Consider the following 16,608-nt stretch of genomic DNA (forward strand, 5'->3'; position numbering starts at 1 on the left):
CTTACCAGAACTGTAAGAATCAGTATCCCCAAAACTTGCTGAGTTTCTCTTCCCCTACATATTATTTATTATTATAATTTCTTGAATTTATATATCGCCCTATACCTGGAGGTCTCATCTGACCTTACAATTCCCTAGAATAGATGAGCAGGATGTCAGCCTGAGCTACGTATGTGGCTTCTGTGGGGCTATGTGGACATATGGACCCAGGTGAAGCAATTCCTCTGATTCCTTATCAGAATGGCTGAATCAAGAGATTCAAACAGAGGTAAACAAGAAACAAAAGATGTTAAACAGATCTATGCTTTTCAGAAATAGTGCTTACCTGCATCTGTACCAGCATAGTTGGAATAAAGGAAGGACAGCAGTTTCAGTGATGATTTCTGATAGAGTCCTACAATTGTTTCATTCAGGGGGTCCTTGTTCTTGTCCAGCCACCCGCTGATGTTGTAGTCCACAGTGCCAGCATAATGGACCAGGGAGAAGTGGGCCTCAGCCTTGCCTTTGACAGGCTTGGGTTTCTGGAAGTTGTTGCTTTTGCCAAGATGCTGGTCATAGAGCTTGTTCTTGAAAGATGTGTCTGTTGCCTTGGGGAACATGCACTCTTCTTCTAGGATGGAGAAAATGCCCATTGGCTGGAGGGAACAAGAAGAGCAGGTGTAGAGAAACAGACACTGTTCAGTGGAGTGTACAATGCATCACTGTTCTGCATCACAAGTACTATTCTGGAGCATTGCTATTGTCTCTGAATGTAAAGTTAATAACTACACATTGACATTAAATGACACAAGGCATTATTATTTTTTACTGATTCAAAACCAACAGTTTCTGTTGGGAATCAGTAAATATGAGAGGCGGATGGAGTCATGTGTGATGCAACAGATACATAGTTGCGTTCAAATGCTTGCTACTATAATTCAATCTAACCTACGCAGCAGGACCACTGGGAGTGCAAAATGTGACACGTTTGTAAGCTGCCTTGAGAAACCTGTTGGAGAGATAGGTTAAACTGAATACATTAAACCAAAGGCACCCTCCCCACTTTCATGATCATCATTATGATCATGATCATCAGAGCTTTCCAAGAAATGAGCTAAGCCTAGCCCCTGCTCAACTTATTTAATATCCTGGGCCCAGTTAGCTTTACCGAATCTTCTCTCTGTGTTCCATTGCAACTTGTTTGTTTCCCTGTATCAGCTTCCTCTCTCTGCAAATTCCTTGTCTATTCATCAGGCCACGCAGGTGTGCGGTATACAGGTGCGCCTCATCGTCATGCTCTTCCATGATCTACTACTTGTCTAGGCCCTGCAACGTTCTTCTCAGAGCCTCAGCCCTTCATGCCCACCTGTCCCATTTGCCTTGCTTTCTATTGACTCTGCCATTCCCATCTCATCATTTTTGATGGCATGGGTCACCCACTCACCTTGTTTAGTTTAGGATAAAAACACCACAAAGGAACTACTGTTTAAGTATTAAGTCAGAATTATAGGTTGAACTGCTCAGGTACAGAAATTCATTTAATTGCACGTCTTTTGCCAAGAAATCCTGAGAGTTAAAACAGAAAGCATCTCTTACCTTCTCAATGAGTTCAATGCAGGCAGCCAGGTCCATTCCAAAGTCAATGAACTCCCAATCGATTCCTTCTTTCTTGTACTCCTCTTGCTCCAGCACAAACATGTGATGGTTGAAAAACTGTTGCAGTTTCTCGTTGGTGAAGTTGATGCACAGCTGCTCCAGGCTGTTGTACTTTACAAGCAAAATAATAGTTTTTGTGTTTTTAAATGAGCATGGACATTTTGAATGTTTTTTTTTTTTTATTTTGTTGTGTAGGATTAATGTTCACTTACATCGAAGATCTCAAAGCCAGCAATGTCCAGCACCCCTATGAAATGCTGCCTTTGCTGTTTGGTGTCCAGCTGCTGGTTAATGCGTGTCACCATCCACAGGAACATCTTTTCATAGACAGATTTTGCGAGCGCACCCACAGAATTGTACACCTATCCCAATGAGAAGCAAGTGAAGAATTTCTATTTAAAAAAGAGCTGTACTTGCTTCCAATTAATTTTCATGTGCTGTTCTTGTCCTTAAAAGCCATAAATGGCTTGAATGTCAGGAAATCTTTCCTATATGAGTACTCCCTGAGTGCTCTGCTCATCAGGCAAGATCATGTTCCCACCACTAGCACTGATTGATATGAGGTTGGCTGGTACAAAGGACAGCGCATTCTCCATTGTAATGTTCTCACTGTAAAACTCCCCTGTATAAATGTTTGGAAGAACCACTCAATTTTGCCTTTCAGCTGTTAAGAAGCTTGAGGTTAGTTTGTTCTGGAGACATTTTCATTTTTCTTTTCAGATTTCACTGTGGGTCTGTAGGAATCTGCTCCTGTTTTGGACATGAATTGTTATTTATCATAGTGCTTTATAATTGTTCTATTTTTTCAAAATATATTGTTTCAAGTTTATTAAGGTTTGATATATTGTTACATTCCCCGAGGGTCCTACTAAGGCCTGCGGTGTGCCTACAATCAATTTAATGCATACATTTACATATATAAAATACTTCAGGACAAAACTGCTAGTTTAAAAGCAAATATCACAATGAAAATGTACCTGCTGAACATTTTGTCCTTTAGTCACATATTCATTTCCAACTTTCACTCGTGGGTAGCACAAACCTTTAAGCAAATCTGCAGAGTTTAGGCCCATTAAGTAGCCTGCTTTGTCAGCCACTAGATATAAGTAAATGAAAACAAAAACAAATATTAACTCTATACAGTCCACCATCAGCTCTGGAGTCATCAACAGCATTCAGAAACTCCATGTTACACCCACAAAAAAGCCGTCCAGTTGTCTGTAGAGATGGTGACTTTATATAATACCCATATAGGATGCAATTGGCTTTAATATTTTCATCCAGTCATTGTACATTTTTGTTAAAAGTGTGGAGCGGAACGTGCTTTTACATACAATCTGGTCATCAGAAAAAGCTGGCCACCATGGTATAAGGGGTAATCTCCTGGCAGACCTAGACTGAGCCTTGTAGTATATAAAGGTAATTGACAATCTACATAGAAATACAATAAAAAATAGAAGAAAAAAGTAACTGTGCGGTAAAAGTGTATTTAACAGATAACGTACAATGACAATGTTTAGAAGTCTTTTTTAAAATCTCAACTACTTTTTCTTCTTTATTTTTTTCTTTTTCTTTTCCTTTTCTTTTCTCTTTCTTTATTTCTTTTTTCTTTCTTTCCATAAATGGTAGTGTCATGTGTATTGTGAGGTATAAAAAGTATCTTTGGTTCAGTTGCCATCATTTTTTGTTACAAACAAAAACAGAGTGTTGTATAAATGTTGTATAAATGTATGTTTTAAAAAATAATAAAGATTGAATTGGGAATTGTAAAAAAAAAGAAAAGAAAAAGAAAAAGCTGGCCACAGAACAGCCAACACATATAATGCAGACTTGAGGACAATGTACCATATAACATTTACCTTCAGTACCATCTGGCTCTGCTTGCTCCTCCCGCTGCTTCTGCTTGAATTTCAAGTTCCCATAATGCATCACTGCCCCTGTCAGCTTATAGATTCCAACCCTCTCTTCAGCAGTGAAGCCCAGGATGTCAATGGCACTCTGCAGAGAGTAACAAGAAAAATATACAGAGGCTAAGTTTGTGGAAGTCTCCAACGGTAGATGGCATTTGAAAGCAAAAATAAAAAATGAAGAGCACTTAATTCATACAAAGGAGACAGAAGCACTCCTACCTGTCAATAACGATTCACAATGCTATAGTGGATTAGTGGGTTCTGCAAGTGGAAAAGTTAAAGGCCACCCACACATCTAAGTAAGTACTGTTTTTTTCAGGGAAGAAATATTTCATGTCATTTCCTATAAGATACCATCACTTACCCAAATCATCAAAGCTGACGTAAAATAATGGATACCCATTATTCCAGTTTTCCACAGAATAGAGATCCCACCATTATCCTTCTTGCCCTATCCAATGTGTGAAACCCTGATCTGCCATTCCTAGTTTTTTGTCTTGCATAATAGCATTCTGAGCTTTACAGGAGTGTCTATGATCTACAAGCAGTGTAAATAACAACAAGGTTATTTTTGTCTATGTGCTTCCATGCCCTCTAATGTATTTTCAGGAAACGTACTGTTCAGATTAAACTCAATTCCCCCCCCCCTTTTTTTTTACAGGGTGAAATCAGCTAAAGCTCTCCTCACCACTCCAAAGGAAATGAAGGTGAACTCTTGTGAATTCTGTTCTCTAGCAGCAATGACCATCCTGTACCACTTGGGGATGCAAAAGCCCTCTGTAATTTTACATCCCAACCATTATCTTCTGTAATTGATTAAACAGTGATTCAGTTTGTGTTAGGATGCAGGTAACTAACCATCCAATTACAATCTCTTATGCATAGAAAAATAACCAGGGACTCATAAAAAAGCTTTAATATTCTGATCTCAACTGCAGTTAATGGTAGCGACTGAGATATTTTGACTGCATGCTCACAGAATGTTTTGGAAGATCTTGCCCTTGTCACGGAAGTTGCTCAGACTGACAAAGGAAACTTATAGGACACTGTAAGACTGCCCACTGTTGTGTCACAGAAGCCACAGTTTGCTCTGCCTAAGATGTGATCAGCAGCACTGTCCGTAGCTCTGATAAAACAGGTCACCTGTTAAGTAGGTGGAAGTGGAGGAGAAGGCAACTAGATGAAGCCTAGTATATCCTTATTGTTGTTCTTAATTGGTTTTAGTGTAAGTTGCTTTCAGTTATGTAAGAAGAGCAACTAACCAATATAAATAAATAAAAATTATTCTCTTCCTACCACCAAATTATGTCAGACAGGCCACCAGGATCATCTGTAACCAAGGAGATAAGGGCTCTTCCTCCTCAAGTTCTTAGTAGTCATTTGTGCTCTTTTCACAAATGGAAACAACAGAAACCTGTTTCCATTTGTGAATCACTCTTAATTGGGTTCAGTCAATTGACTTGTCGCCACACAGTGTGCGCAGTGCTGCCAAATAGACATTTTCACCTGATGTTTCTGCCTTCAGGTTGAAAGTAAGATTAGAAGAAGCACCAACAACAATGATTTCCATTAAAATACTCAATGCATTCCTTCTAACACTCACTGATCCTCAATGTCCTCCAAATATTCCCAAACATGCATTTTACCAAAGCTTAATTTGCAGTATTCCACATTCCAGATATTTCCAATTGTATATTGTGATAAACCAAATCAATAATTATTTTTGCTGTGTATCTTCAGAAATGTCTTAATTTGTGTAATAAATCCACGACAAATTTAGAACACTTTCATAGACTACTCTGGTACTTATCTTTCTGGGTAATTCATGTTTCTGGAAAAATGGGCAAATAATGAATTTGTAACTCGTTTTGTCCCAGTGGAAACTGTCAATATTTGTTCATAACCACACAGAACCAGATTTCACAGAGCACTGCTTCAGTACATCTGCTAAGTTAGACTGCTGGGCAAATGCAATCACTCTGCATTAGGAACCTTTCTTTGGGGAAAGATATCTGAATCCCCCTCATCAACTGAGAAACAAATGTGCATTTAGGGCACTATAAAATGATCATTTTCAAACACCCTCAGGGAGACTTACATCAGTTGCTAACAGCTCTTCTGCATCATCTATGCTGGCCACAGTGAGTTCCCCCTGACTCACAAATGGGAAATCATAGGGATTGGTGGAAATGAGCATAAGGTCTGCAAGCAAAAAAGAAAAAAGAAAAAGAGCAACTATGTTGGTTTCCTTTTGAATAGCTTGAATAAAGGCAGTAAAATGGGTTTCCATGTTGCTTCCTCTTACCAATCAACTCTGGTTTCTTATTTGACATTATCTGGTAAAATATGTGATAGCTCCTTTCAGCAGAGAGCTGAAATGTCACTCTAGATTTCTCCAGAAGATCTGTGAGAATTTGAATATAAAAACAAATAAGCAAAGTCCAAGGTGTTCTTTGTAATACTGTGCTTAATTTATCAAGTAGAAATGGGGCAGCCACTCACAGGTTTCAATGTCTGCAGATGCCAGCTTTCCTGTGGTCCCAAAATGAATTCTGATAAATTTTCCCTGGTGAATTGAACATTGGTATAAGTCTTCTCTTGCAAATTTGGTAGGAAGTGAACACATATTTAATTTATAACATGCAGATTTTCTGCACAACTGAGCAGTGGCGTAGCGTGGGTTGTCAGCACCCGGGGCAAGGCAAGTAATTTGCGCCCCCTAACCCAGGGCAAGGCAAGTAATTTGCGCCCCCCCGCTGCACTGTCCCTCCCCCAGATAGTCCCTCGCTCTCTCTCCGCACCGCACCGCACGCCTGGCACCCCCCCTCCACAGTGGGCGGCGACCCGGCGGCTCAGATCAGATTCGCACAGCCAGCACTGCAGTGAGAGAGAGTGAGTGAGCCAGGTAGGGGCAGAGAGCTGCGAGTGCGAGCGCCCCCCCCCGATGTTGCGCCCGGTGCGGCCGGCCCCCTCTGCACCCCCCACGCTACACCACTGCAACTGAGCAAATCATACATACATAAATACATACATACATACATAAATGGTCAGAACTTACAAAACGTGAAGAGTTGTCATTTCTCACAGTCTTGGCATTGCCAAAGGCTTCCAGTAGAGGGTTAGCCTGGATGATTTGATCCTCCAGGGTTCCCTAATTATAACATGAGAAATTTCCTGTGAAATTGTGCTTGGAAAGCATTGAAGATCACAGTTCATTATGGCAGCTTTAAGCATTCTGTTAAACTACACAAAACTTTAAAATGAGATCTCCCTTCAAGAGAAGGGATGCAGTAGGGGTGGATCAAAGAAATGGTTAATGTAAGTCGCTTACATTTCTCTCTGTGTGTCTTCAGCTAATTTTGATTTTTACATCTGCTAAAGTTAGGGTGCATTACTGATATTTCCAAAATAACAACAGTATGAAATAGCCATTGAAAACTTTTATCAGTATCACAAACCTTCATTTTACCCGGTTGAGGTTCCTTCTTCTTGTCCCCAGCAACTGCAATTGTCGCAAAGTACTGGATGACACGCTTGGTGTTCACAGTTTTTCCTGCACCGGATTCTCCACTGTTGGAACAAAGGAGTCCAAACTAATTATCTTAGTCTTTCTTTCTTATTGTGGTGATTATACCCCCCTCCTTCCCCCCCCCTGCCTTGTTTGCCAGTAATTAAATACAGTGGTACCTCAGGTTACATACACTTCAGGTTACATATGCTTCAAGTTACACACTCCGGTAACTCAGAAATAGTGCTTCAGGTTAAGAACTTTGCTTCAGGGTAAGAACAGAAATCGGGCTCCTGCGGCGCAGCAGCAGGAGGCCCCATTAACTAAAGTGGTGCTTCAGGTTAAGAACAGTTTCAGGTTAAGAATGGACCTCCGGAACGAATTAAGTACTTAACCCGAGGTACCACTGTACTTCTTTTTCCATATTCAATTTTGTTTTGTTTTGTAAACAACTTGAAGTGTGGAAACAACCAATGACTGTATTATCCGCTCCTACAACATTAGCTATTCGGGGGGGGGGGGGGAATACTCACGTAATCAGGACTGACTGGTTTTCGCGGTCTGAAAGGTAAAAAGGAGATACCAGTCAGTTCTGTTTCTAGTCAAACTCTATAAGGGCTGATCTGAGGATTATGCTTAGGAATTGTCAGATCTAGGGTTCATAAAGCTCATTACTGCTTATACTGACTAGCAGTGGTTCTCAGCATTTCAGATAGGGAACTTTTTCAGCCCCAAGTGGAGATGCTAAGGACACTGACCATTTGCTTTGCTTCAGTGTACCCTGCCACTGAACTACAGTCCGCCTCCTTCTTACAGATTAGTCAGCTGAAAACATGCTATGGATAAACTGTGCTATGTATATGTAAGAGGATCACTTCAGAATGGCATCTTGTCACCCTCTTCCAATTTCTTATAGTAGAGAGTGTTTCAAGGTATGGGGATGCTGGAAGGTGAGGAGTTGAGTATCAGAAACCGGGCATTAGAGGACATGGGCTAGAAACGTGAACCTTGCTACCTCCTCTCCCATGTGCCATATCTAATAATTTCTTCAACTTGACTGCTTTTGGAAAGTTGGCAGGAACTGGAGAAAAGAAGACCTTTCCCAGCCAATGAGCTTATAGCACTAGCTTTCCACCCAAGATCCTACTTCAAATAACTAGATAAATGTCTTAAAGCACCTCTCTCAAAAAGTACCTGTGGTGGTTAGGCAAACCCTCTTATCTGACTTCTGATATTATGCCGAAGAAGCAATTTGCATAGGAGGAATAGTGAAGGAATGTGAACACTTCTCTTGCTCCTTCTGAAATGCTTGAAGCTCAGTCCTCTTGTTCTTCGGTAAGGGTGGGACAGCTTCATCCAACCAGCATCTCTCCTTCTCTCTCAACTATCAATCTCCATCTCCTCAGACAGAATTTTACCTGTTTAGCCTCACCTCTAAAAGGAAGGTGAAACAAATGGAATTTTGGCTGAGGAGATGGATACTGATAGTTGGAAGAGATGTTGGCAAATGGGTCCGACTGCTCATGCTAAGAAGACTACATGGATGTATATCCCTCCAAAATGAGGGTTGTGGGGCATGTAATTTGTTAAACTTCTATGCCTCAAATATTTCTGTAATGTGTAGGTTTGAACTTTGCACTCTAGTTGCACACTAACTTCTGAGTACTCACCAGTTAACATAAACTGATAGGCATTGTCAGAGATAGAGAAGATATGAGGAGGCGCCTCTTGCCGTTTTTTGCCCCTGTAACCAGACACTACTTCTGGGTTATATACCGGCAGCCATTTGTAAGGGTTGACAGTGACACAGAAGAGACCTGAGTAGGTCTGAAGAAAAAGGAGACAATGCATATCATGGTACATAGTTGATGGATTGAAAAAGAAACAAACTAGGCTTCAGATTCAGTTTCAACTTACATAGATCATCCAAGAAGCATAACGCTCTTTGAGGTTATACAAGACAGCAGGCTCGTGGAGATGGGTCATCATAACCATGTCCTCAATTTTATCAAATTTGGGAGGATTCATGGCAAAAACCTGATCTTCCTTAACTGTCACAGTCTGGGAGGGAAAGGGTTATAGAGAAGATGAACAAATATGAGAGAGGTAAGTATTTTGAAAGTAGGCCATTATTTTCAACTAGAGGTCTCTGGGATTGTATTGGATCCCAATATTTATAAATTTCCAATAGGGACCCCACATTTTTATGTTTAGTGCTGAACGTTTTGGTGGGTGAAAGATATTTTTGAGGGACTGCTAAATGAACTCCAACTTAGGTTGATTTCATAAAAATAATAATATTAAAATGGTTCCTGAAGCAGCAGAGACATGACCCAATAACAAATACTGTCCTGAATTTAAAAGCTTACTTGAAAACAACAAATACTGTCCTGAATTTAAAAGCTTACTTGAAAACCACTAGAATGGAGGGAGGGTTGAAAAGATTCACAAAACTCCTTATCTTTCATCTCAGCACAATTAATGTTAAACATCTCTTTTGAGTTTTGTGTGTGTTGTGGCACTATACATGTTGGCATGTAATATTCAGACTTAGCATATTTGCTTCATAATTCCCAAGCGTTTATGGTTAGATAGTGCCAATATTTTAATGGTTGACTACTCCCAGTCTCCAGACCACTTTCTGGAAAAACAAAGTGGTACCCTAGACTGCAGAAGCTGGCCAACCTTGAACTAGGTAACCAAGAACCATTCAGTGAAACAGGTAGGATAGATTCCTACTTACACGGTCATCTTGCTCAATTTTGACAGTGATTTTCCCCGGCTCTCTACTCAGTATAGTGCCTTTGACGTACATTTCTTTGTCATCTGTCACAAAGCAGGCTGCTTTAGCATCAAATGGACGATTCTGAGCCTCAATTCTCTCCTTCTCCGGTTTCCGGAGAAAAGGAGCCGCCTCTCCAAATACAGCCATTTCAGAGTCTGAGGTCATGATTATAGATTGGCTGAAGGAATTAAAGAAGTTTAAGGTATAATTGCACCCACAGTATTTATGTGCTCAACAAAACTGACAGTGATAACACCAGTATTTCTGACTATTGGTCATGTTCCAACATTTACATTCTCCTTACTATGGTCCCACACTAAGAAAATATGCATTTGTGAATGTTAAAAGAGCAAGAGATTCTGGCCCTCCCCAGACTGATGTTGTATTGTGGATGTATTCTGTAACATCTTCTTGACAACGATAGTGAAATAGTGGTGGATTTATTCTGCTTTAGTTTGTTCTGTGCAGTACTGTGCACGGTATTTAAGTATACTGGTTATTTATATTGTAACCATTTATGCATGCTGAATTTAAAATGAAATGGTTCTTACCTTCAGTCACTAAGAAGGCAGATTAAGATCTGAATCTTTTGAATGTGAACAGAAAGAAATAAAGAAATTAATCAGAAAAATAGCATGGACTTGGTATATAGCTGAATTTCCTTGATATTTTAATCCAAAACAGTGAATTTGCAATAAAGGGCATAACTGAAAAAACTGCATTTTACAGCAAATCAAATTATTTACAATTTCTTACTAATATTGCCACCTAGGAGCAAGAACACTTGTATTCATATACAGACTTGTTCTTGCATTTATCCCCTACTATCAGTAATAAGCATACTTTTAAACAAATACATTATTAATTATGAAACATATTATATATTTACTTTATTTGCATTTCTTTTGGCATGTTGGATTTTTTTAAAGTTTGCATCTGAGGAATTTGGAACAATAACAAATTTGTAAAATGGCATTTATGGAAAGGCCAATAAATGTACATTCCTGCAACTGTGACCACAACTGTATTAATGCTATTGACACTCAGCATTATATTAGGATATCTGGAGAAGCAGTCACATACAGCCTTGAACAAGGGCAAAAGTTCTGGCTTCCTTAGAACACAGCAAAGACTGTGACTTACCTTGAGATAGTGAACTAGTGAAGAATCAAGGAGACTTGGGCCTTACAGCCTTTATACACAGCCATCTGCCAACGCAGCATTCTAGGCCTCTATTTTTGGTGAATTAATAATTTATTCTTTAGTTGCAAATGTGTTGAAGACCTGATCTCACATGCTCTTTCTGTTAATTAAGGGAGGGACATGATTAGCTAAAGGTTACAAGGAGTCAGCTGGTCAGAAATTTCTTTTCCTCCTCTGACATTATATCACCCACTGCCAGCTTCCATACCTAATGCAGAAAACTCTAGTCTAGAGAGGGTTGTGGTGATGTCTCAAATAGGGAAAAATCTGTATATTCCAATGGAACATCACTCAAGCAAGAAATGGCTTGTTAAGAGGTCCAAGGGGAATTAATTTTCTTAATTCATATTAAATTAACAGTGTCTACTCAAAAGCAAGAGAGCAAATCAATTCTCTAACCTTCTGAAATCCCTTCACCCACACAGATAGGATGCTAGTTTACAATTTTAGAATATGATCTTACAAACGTTTGAAACCGGTTTGCATTTTAAGCACATTATTAAGCTTGGTTAATACAACAGTAAATTGGGCTGGGTAGATATTACCTCTCAGAATATTTTTGATTATTATTTTTTAAATAGAGATTTTAGAGAACTCCAAATCTGAAACTTCAAAGTAAAATGCGTAACATCAGAGGAATCAGCAGCCACATTCTTTCACAAACAAGTGTTACCTCTCCATTACTGTCAGCTGTCAGTTCATTTCCTCAAGGTTAAAGCAGTTCTTCCAAGATTCCCCATACTGATTCCCTCAGAACTGTACAAGAGAAAGTCACTTCATGTCTAATGAAAAGAACCCTTCCGGACCTTGTTAAAACCATTATTGCACTCCTCCTTAGATACCAATAAGCCCCAGAAGACATGATCATATTCCAAGCTAATAATAATATCTGGAGCCAATAGAAGAGCACAGAACTTATTTCCTTCTAAATATGCGTGGTTGTGGATGCAGAGGCGAGTGTCACATACTGGCTGAATTCTCATAGAGTCATGTAAGATCCTAAGCAGGACCAATCTGACCTGCCACAATTTCACATGGGGATTGGGGGTGGCGGCTAATAAAATGGCCTGTAAGAAGCTCAACATCCTTAGGGAGGCTAAGGAGGATAGGGGCTGAGAATTGAATAGAAGCTGGAGAGTGAATACGCCCTTTGCAAGGTCTGTGCCTATGTTTCTTTGTTTGTTTGTTTTAAACCAAAAACAGTGTGTGAGGAGCAACAATAGTGGCAATACCTTGATTGGCACAACAAAATTCTTAAATCTAGTCCTCTGTTAACAAAACAAATGTCAAGCATCTGCAAGAAAAAGCATGCCACTTATAAAGAAGCTCAAGACACAATAAGCCCCCTGTGGAATTTTGAACAAAAGGCTTGGCAGGTAATACTGTAGTCTGGAATGTTTTAGAGAAGGAGAGGTTTGAGTGCCTTTTCAGTTAGCCTTCTCTCTTAAGGCTGTGGCTTCCTCTTCCCGGAGGGAAGCGGACAGTGGTGGCACACAGCGGGTGGTGATAGGAACAGATCTGCTGCACCTCCCAACTGAGCTTGTCCTGAGTCTGCAGCTGGAGGTGGTCACTTCCCCATGCCTCATTGGTGGGCTGAGCCTACAGGGAACCACTGTGTGCCATCTAGTCATAGTGGAGTAACCTAGACTGCTGTGATGCTGGGGGATTCTCAGGGGTTCACACTGCCAGCAAAATGCTATATGCAATAATGTTTCGTTCTCATTCATTATTGCTGCACAATGCTGCTTTGCCAGATCAAAAACTTATAGAACTTGAGTTAATTCAAGAGGTTCCAGACAGCTTAAAATTCCTGCTGCATTACGAATCCCCTAAGGAATTTTGTGGTGGCAGTGAAATTTGCTCTGATGTCTATTGGTCAGAGTAAAAGGCACATCACACACACACACACACACACACACACACACACACACACACACATGCATCTCAAGCATTTGGGTCCTTTCTGCTACTCTTTAGTATGTTTCAGAATCATTGCTTAGACCTTGAAGAAAGCAGTGCTACATTACCTCCTTAAGAGAACCTCCCTGGACCTGGAATTGTTAAATAACCATTGTCCTGTGGCCCTACTCAAGAATGTGGCAGCAGTTCAGTTTCAGGAATGTTTGGAGGAAACTGAATATCAGGTCAATTTCAATTCAGCTTCAGGACCAGTCATGGCACTAAAATTGTCCTAGTCATCCTGGTTGATGACATTTGTCAGGAGAGAGATGGGGGAGTGCAACCCTGCTCATTCTCCTTGAACGCTTGGCAGCTTTTGATGCTGTTGACCATGATATCTTTTGGGATTGGCTCAGGAAAATGGGGGTTTAGGGCATTGTTCTTCCATGGTTTTGCTCCTATTTTTAGGACTTTTGTTGTTGTTGTTTAGTCGTTTAGTTGTGTCCGACTCTTCGTGACCCCATGGACCAGAGCATGCCAGGCACTTCTGTCTTCCACTGCCTCCCGCAGTTTAGTCGAAATCTTTAGGACTGCTTTCTGTCTATAAGACGCTCCCATGTATAAGATGCCCCCTATTTTGGAGGCCTCAAAATGAAGAAAATGGGGGGGGATTGCTCCTGTGTATAAGACTACACCCCCTTTAACATTATTTTTTAGTAAAAAAATCCCTAATCTTATACACGGAAAAGTACGGTAATTATGGGCCAGAGGATCACTGTATGATATCATGGGAACTTTCCTGTGGTATTCTGAAGGGTTCCATCTTGGCCCTCATGCTATGTAACACTAGTATGAAACCACTGTGACTTTTGGAGTGAAGCTCTATCTCTCAGTTCCATCTGAATCAGGAGAGATGGCTGAGGTGCTAAACAAGCGTTTGGAAGCAGTGATGGGTTGGATGTGGGCCAACAAATTGAAGCTGAATTCTGAAAAGATAGATGTGTTCTCTTTTCCAACACTCCTAGATCCAACACTGTCACTAGAGGCTCAGGTGGTCTCAGTGGCAAGGAGTGCCTATTTCCAGTTCCAGCTGCATCTCACTGTGAACTTGAAATGACTTGGCAACTGTACTCCATGCTCTGATAAATTTCAAACTGAATTATTGCAATGTGCTTTACATGGGGCTGCCCTTGAAGATGACTTTGGAAACGTCAACTGGTCCAAAATGCAGCTGCCAGTTTACTGACTGGGGTTCCCTTTAGATCTCCTATAACCCCTGTGTTGTTTTTTTATATATAAATATTTTTATTCAGTTTTCAAACATAAAACAAAAGATTATTTAACAATTACATGAAAACCCTTCACCAAAGAAGTAACAAACAAAAAAGACATACAATTACACCAACAGATAATATAGCAAAGCAAAAAGAAAAAAAGAAAAAGCACAACTGTTCATAACCCTTTTTTTGTATAACTAACTGGACTTCCTCACATCTCCCTACCGTGCGTTCTTTATAGTAAAAGTGCCAGCAAATTATTACCTTGTTTCATTTCTTAACTTATACCTCTCAAATATTATATTTCCAGACTTCAAGTAGTTTTTATCAAATAGTTGTAACTTAAATTTAAATAAAGTAATACTATAACCCCTGTTTTTAAACAGCTGCATCGGTTGCCACTGCATTTCAGGGCCCAATTCAAGTTGCTCCATTTAAATGATGTAGGCCCCAAATATTTGAAACACCACTATCCTGTTTCCCAAAGACCCTATCGGATGCTGAGATCAGCAGATAGTTCTGTCACTCTCAGAAGGTGTTAGTGGCCCAGGCTAGGTTGTTGAATCCATTATGGGAAATACTATACCTGAGTTTATAACTTTCATACAACCTATTAAATATGTAGGCTCTCCCAGACCCCCCAAGTGCCCCTATTTTCCAGGGATGTCTCTGATTTAGAGAAGCCATCCCAGTTTCTGATTTGATCCTGGAATGTCCCACTTTTCCTTAGGATGTCTCTACTTTCATTGGAGAAATATTGGAGGGTATGAAGTTATCTGACCCCCAAGCTGTCTGAGGGCAATCCTGTATTGGAAAGTTTTGTTTAATGTTTTATTATGTTTTTATATATGTTGGAAGCTGCCCAGAGTGGATGTGTGGGGTATAAATACTGTAGTAAAATTATCATTATGGAATGGGACGTTCCTATTTTCAGTGGAGAAATGTTGGAGGGTATGCTCTCCATGTGGAAGAAAGATGGCTTCTAACTTTTATCCATTTGAATATACCCTCAATAACAAATTATATTTAGTTCCACCCCCATTTAACTGCCATGGCTTCCCCAAATTATCCTGGCAGCTGTAATTTAGTGAGACTGCCAAGAATTCTGTCAGGGATCTGTACCTTCAATCCAATCACTCCCACACCCTCTGAACTGGTTTACCAGATTTCCTGTGGGAACAGAATGAGTAGTAAAACTGCTTTGTACTGTTCTTATGGCCGGGGCATCAGATCCTACACCGCTTTTTCGCAATAGTTTCCTCATTTAACATTGACTTTCTCTTCAACATAAGCCTAAGCAGTAAATTCTATGTGTTTCAACTGTTTGCCTTTGATACATTTTCCTAGGAAATTATCTGGAAGTGTCAGGCCTTGAAAACCATATCTGGAGGCCTCTGTAGCCAGAAGGCCTGTCTAAACAAGAGCTGCATGGAGTAAAAGCAAATTCCTGTCAGAACTTATTAGAACCAGCTGTCACTGGGTGGGTGGTCAGTCTGAGGAGAAATCTCTTTTGAGGGATCAGTTCCTCCAAATTTCTCTGTATTGTAGAAGATTCACAGAGGATTTATAATGTCCAACTGTTTTATTTGGTTCCATTAATTTCAATGGGCTTACTACACTAAGTAAAACTTAAGTGCATACAACCCATTGCATAAATGAGCGTGGAACTACAGTAAGTAGGAAAGCTGGAGCAGTAGACAGAATAAACCACTGACACAGAGGACAAGAGCAGGGAACGGCCATCAGGAAGTACCCCAACAAACTGCAGAGAGACACACAGAAAGAGGAATTTGAAGCGAGCTTGTTTAGTAAAGGGTGCCATTTGATATAAGCTCCGCTAGATTCTTTGGTCTGTGATTTCAATCTCTGAAACACGCTGCCTTCCTTGGTCCGCCGCTGAACAGTGTTTTTCACAGCTATCTGTAAGTATTGTTCCTTTTAGGGGAAAGGTTGGTTCTTCTGTACCCAGGAACAGATCATTGTTTTATCTAATGTCCCACTTTTTTTTCTGCAAAGCACTCTCCATAGCTTCCCTTCACCAGAGTTCCCCTTAAGAACCCTTAAATCTGTGTGGCTTGAGGAGACAGTCAGTTCCATGCTGCACATCCCATAATCTCATTCGGTTGTGTGTCCTGCAGTATAGGGTGTTGAATCACTCTTTAGCCTATGCTCTTGTAATTGTGGTGTGGGTAAAATGGGATGTTTCTCTAAAAAATAAATCATTTAAGTAAATTAGATGGAAATTTTCTGCACCAGCCCCTACACCTAGTTTTGTTGTGAAAGGAAGGTACAGTTTGTCCAGCACTCAACAGAAGTGTTTGGTTCCAGGGGTCCAGGCACAAAAAGGCAGAATAATGCAAATCAGAGGATGCTGACTGGGCTGTGGGAAGC

General features: G+C 40.3%; 1 protein-coding gene and 1 long non-coding RNA gene across 4 annotated transcripts in view; one reads left to right on the forward strand and one right to left on the reverse strand.

Annotated features, from left to right (window-relative positions):
• The window catches only part of LOC310699619, a 50,277-nt gene extending 44,973 nt beyond the window's left edge, over positions 1 to 5,304 (forward strand). The window contains exon 3 of the long non-coding RNA XR_014522162.1: positions 4,207 to 5,304. This is a non-coding gene — a long non-coding RNA (uncharacterized lncRNA). The remainder of the gene's footprint in view (positions 1 to 4,206) is intronic.
• The window catches only part of LOC310699506 (myosin-4-like), a 46,495-nt gene extending 30,124 nt beyond the window's left edge, over positions 1 to 16,371 (reverse strand). Inside the window, exons 1-17 of one of the 3 annotated variants that reach the window (XM_083487432.1) lie at positions 11,715 to 11,820; positions 10,982 to 11,141; positions 10,390 to 10,424; positions 9,797 to 10,016; positions 8,971 to 9,114; positions 8,724 to 8,880; positions 7,587 to 7,614; positions 7,004 to 7,115; positions 6,604 to 6,696; positions 6,048 to 6,111; positions 5,851 to 5,949; positions 5,644 to 5,747; positions 3,495 to 3,633; positions 2,613 to 2,731; positions 1,848 to 1,997; positions 1,576 to 1,746; positions 326 to 635 (exon numbers count right to left, since the gene is read on the reverse strand). In XM_083487432.1, the coding sequence (XP_083343558.1) occupies positions 326 to 635; positions 1,576 to 1,746; positions 1,848 to 1,997; positions 2,613 to 2,731; positions 3,495 to 3,633; positions 5,644 to 5,747; positions 5,851 to 5,949; positions 6,048 to 6,111; positions 6,604 to 6,696; positions 7,004 to 7,115; positions 7,587 to 7,614; positions 8,724 to 8,880; positions 8,971 to 9,114; positions 9,797 to 10,003 (1,897 nt within the window). In that variant the 5' untranslated portion in view covers positions 10,004 to 10,016; positions 10,390 to 10,424; positions 10,982 to 11,141; positions 11,715 to 11,820. Of the gene's footprint in view, positions 1 to 325; positions 636 to 1,575; positions 1,747 to 1,847; positions 1,998 to 2,612; positions 2,732 to 3,494; positions 3,634 to 5,643; positions 5,748 to 5,850; positions 5,950 to 6,047; positions 6,112 to 6,603; positions 6,697 to 7,003; positions 7,116 to 7,586; positions 7,615 to 8,723; positions 8,881 to 8,970; positions 9,115 to 9,796; positions 10,017 to 10,389; positions 10,425 to 10,981; positions 11,142 to 11,714; positions 12,026 to 15,970 lie in introns of those variants that run through there. The other 2 variants (XM_083487434.1, XM_083487433.1) reach the window with 2 other exon arrangements.
• Between the last annotated feature and the right edge of the window lie 237 nt (positions 16,372 to 16,608).

This window comes from Podarcis liolepis (assembly GCF_965112155.1).
Source record: "Podarcis liolepis genome assembly, chromosome: 2".
Classification (NCBI taxonomy): Eukaryota; Metazoa; Chordata; class Lepidosauria; order Squamata; family Lacertidae; genus Podarcis; species Podarcis liolepis.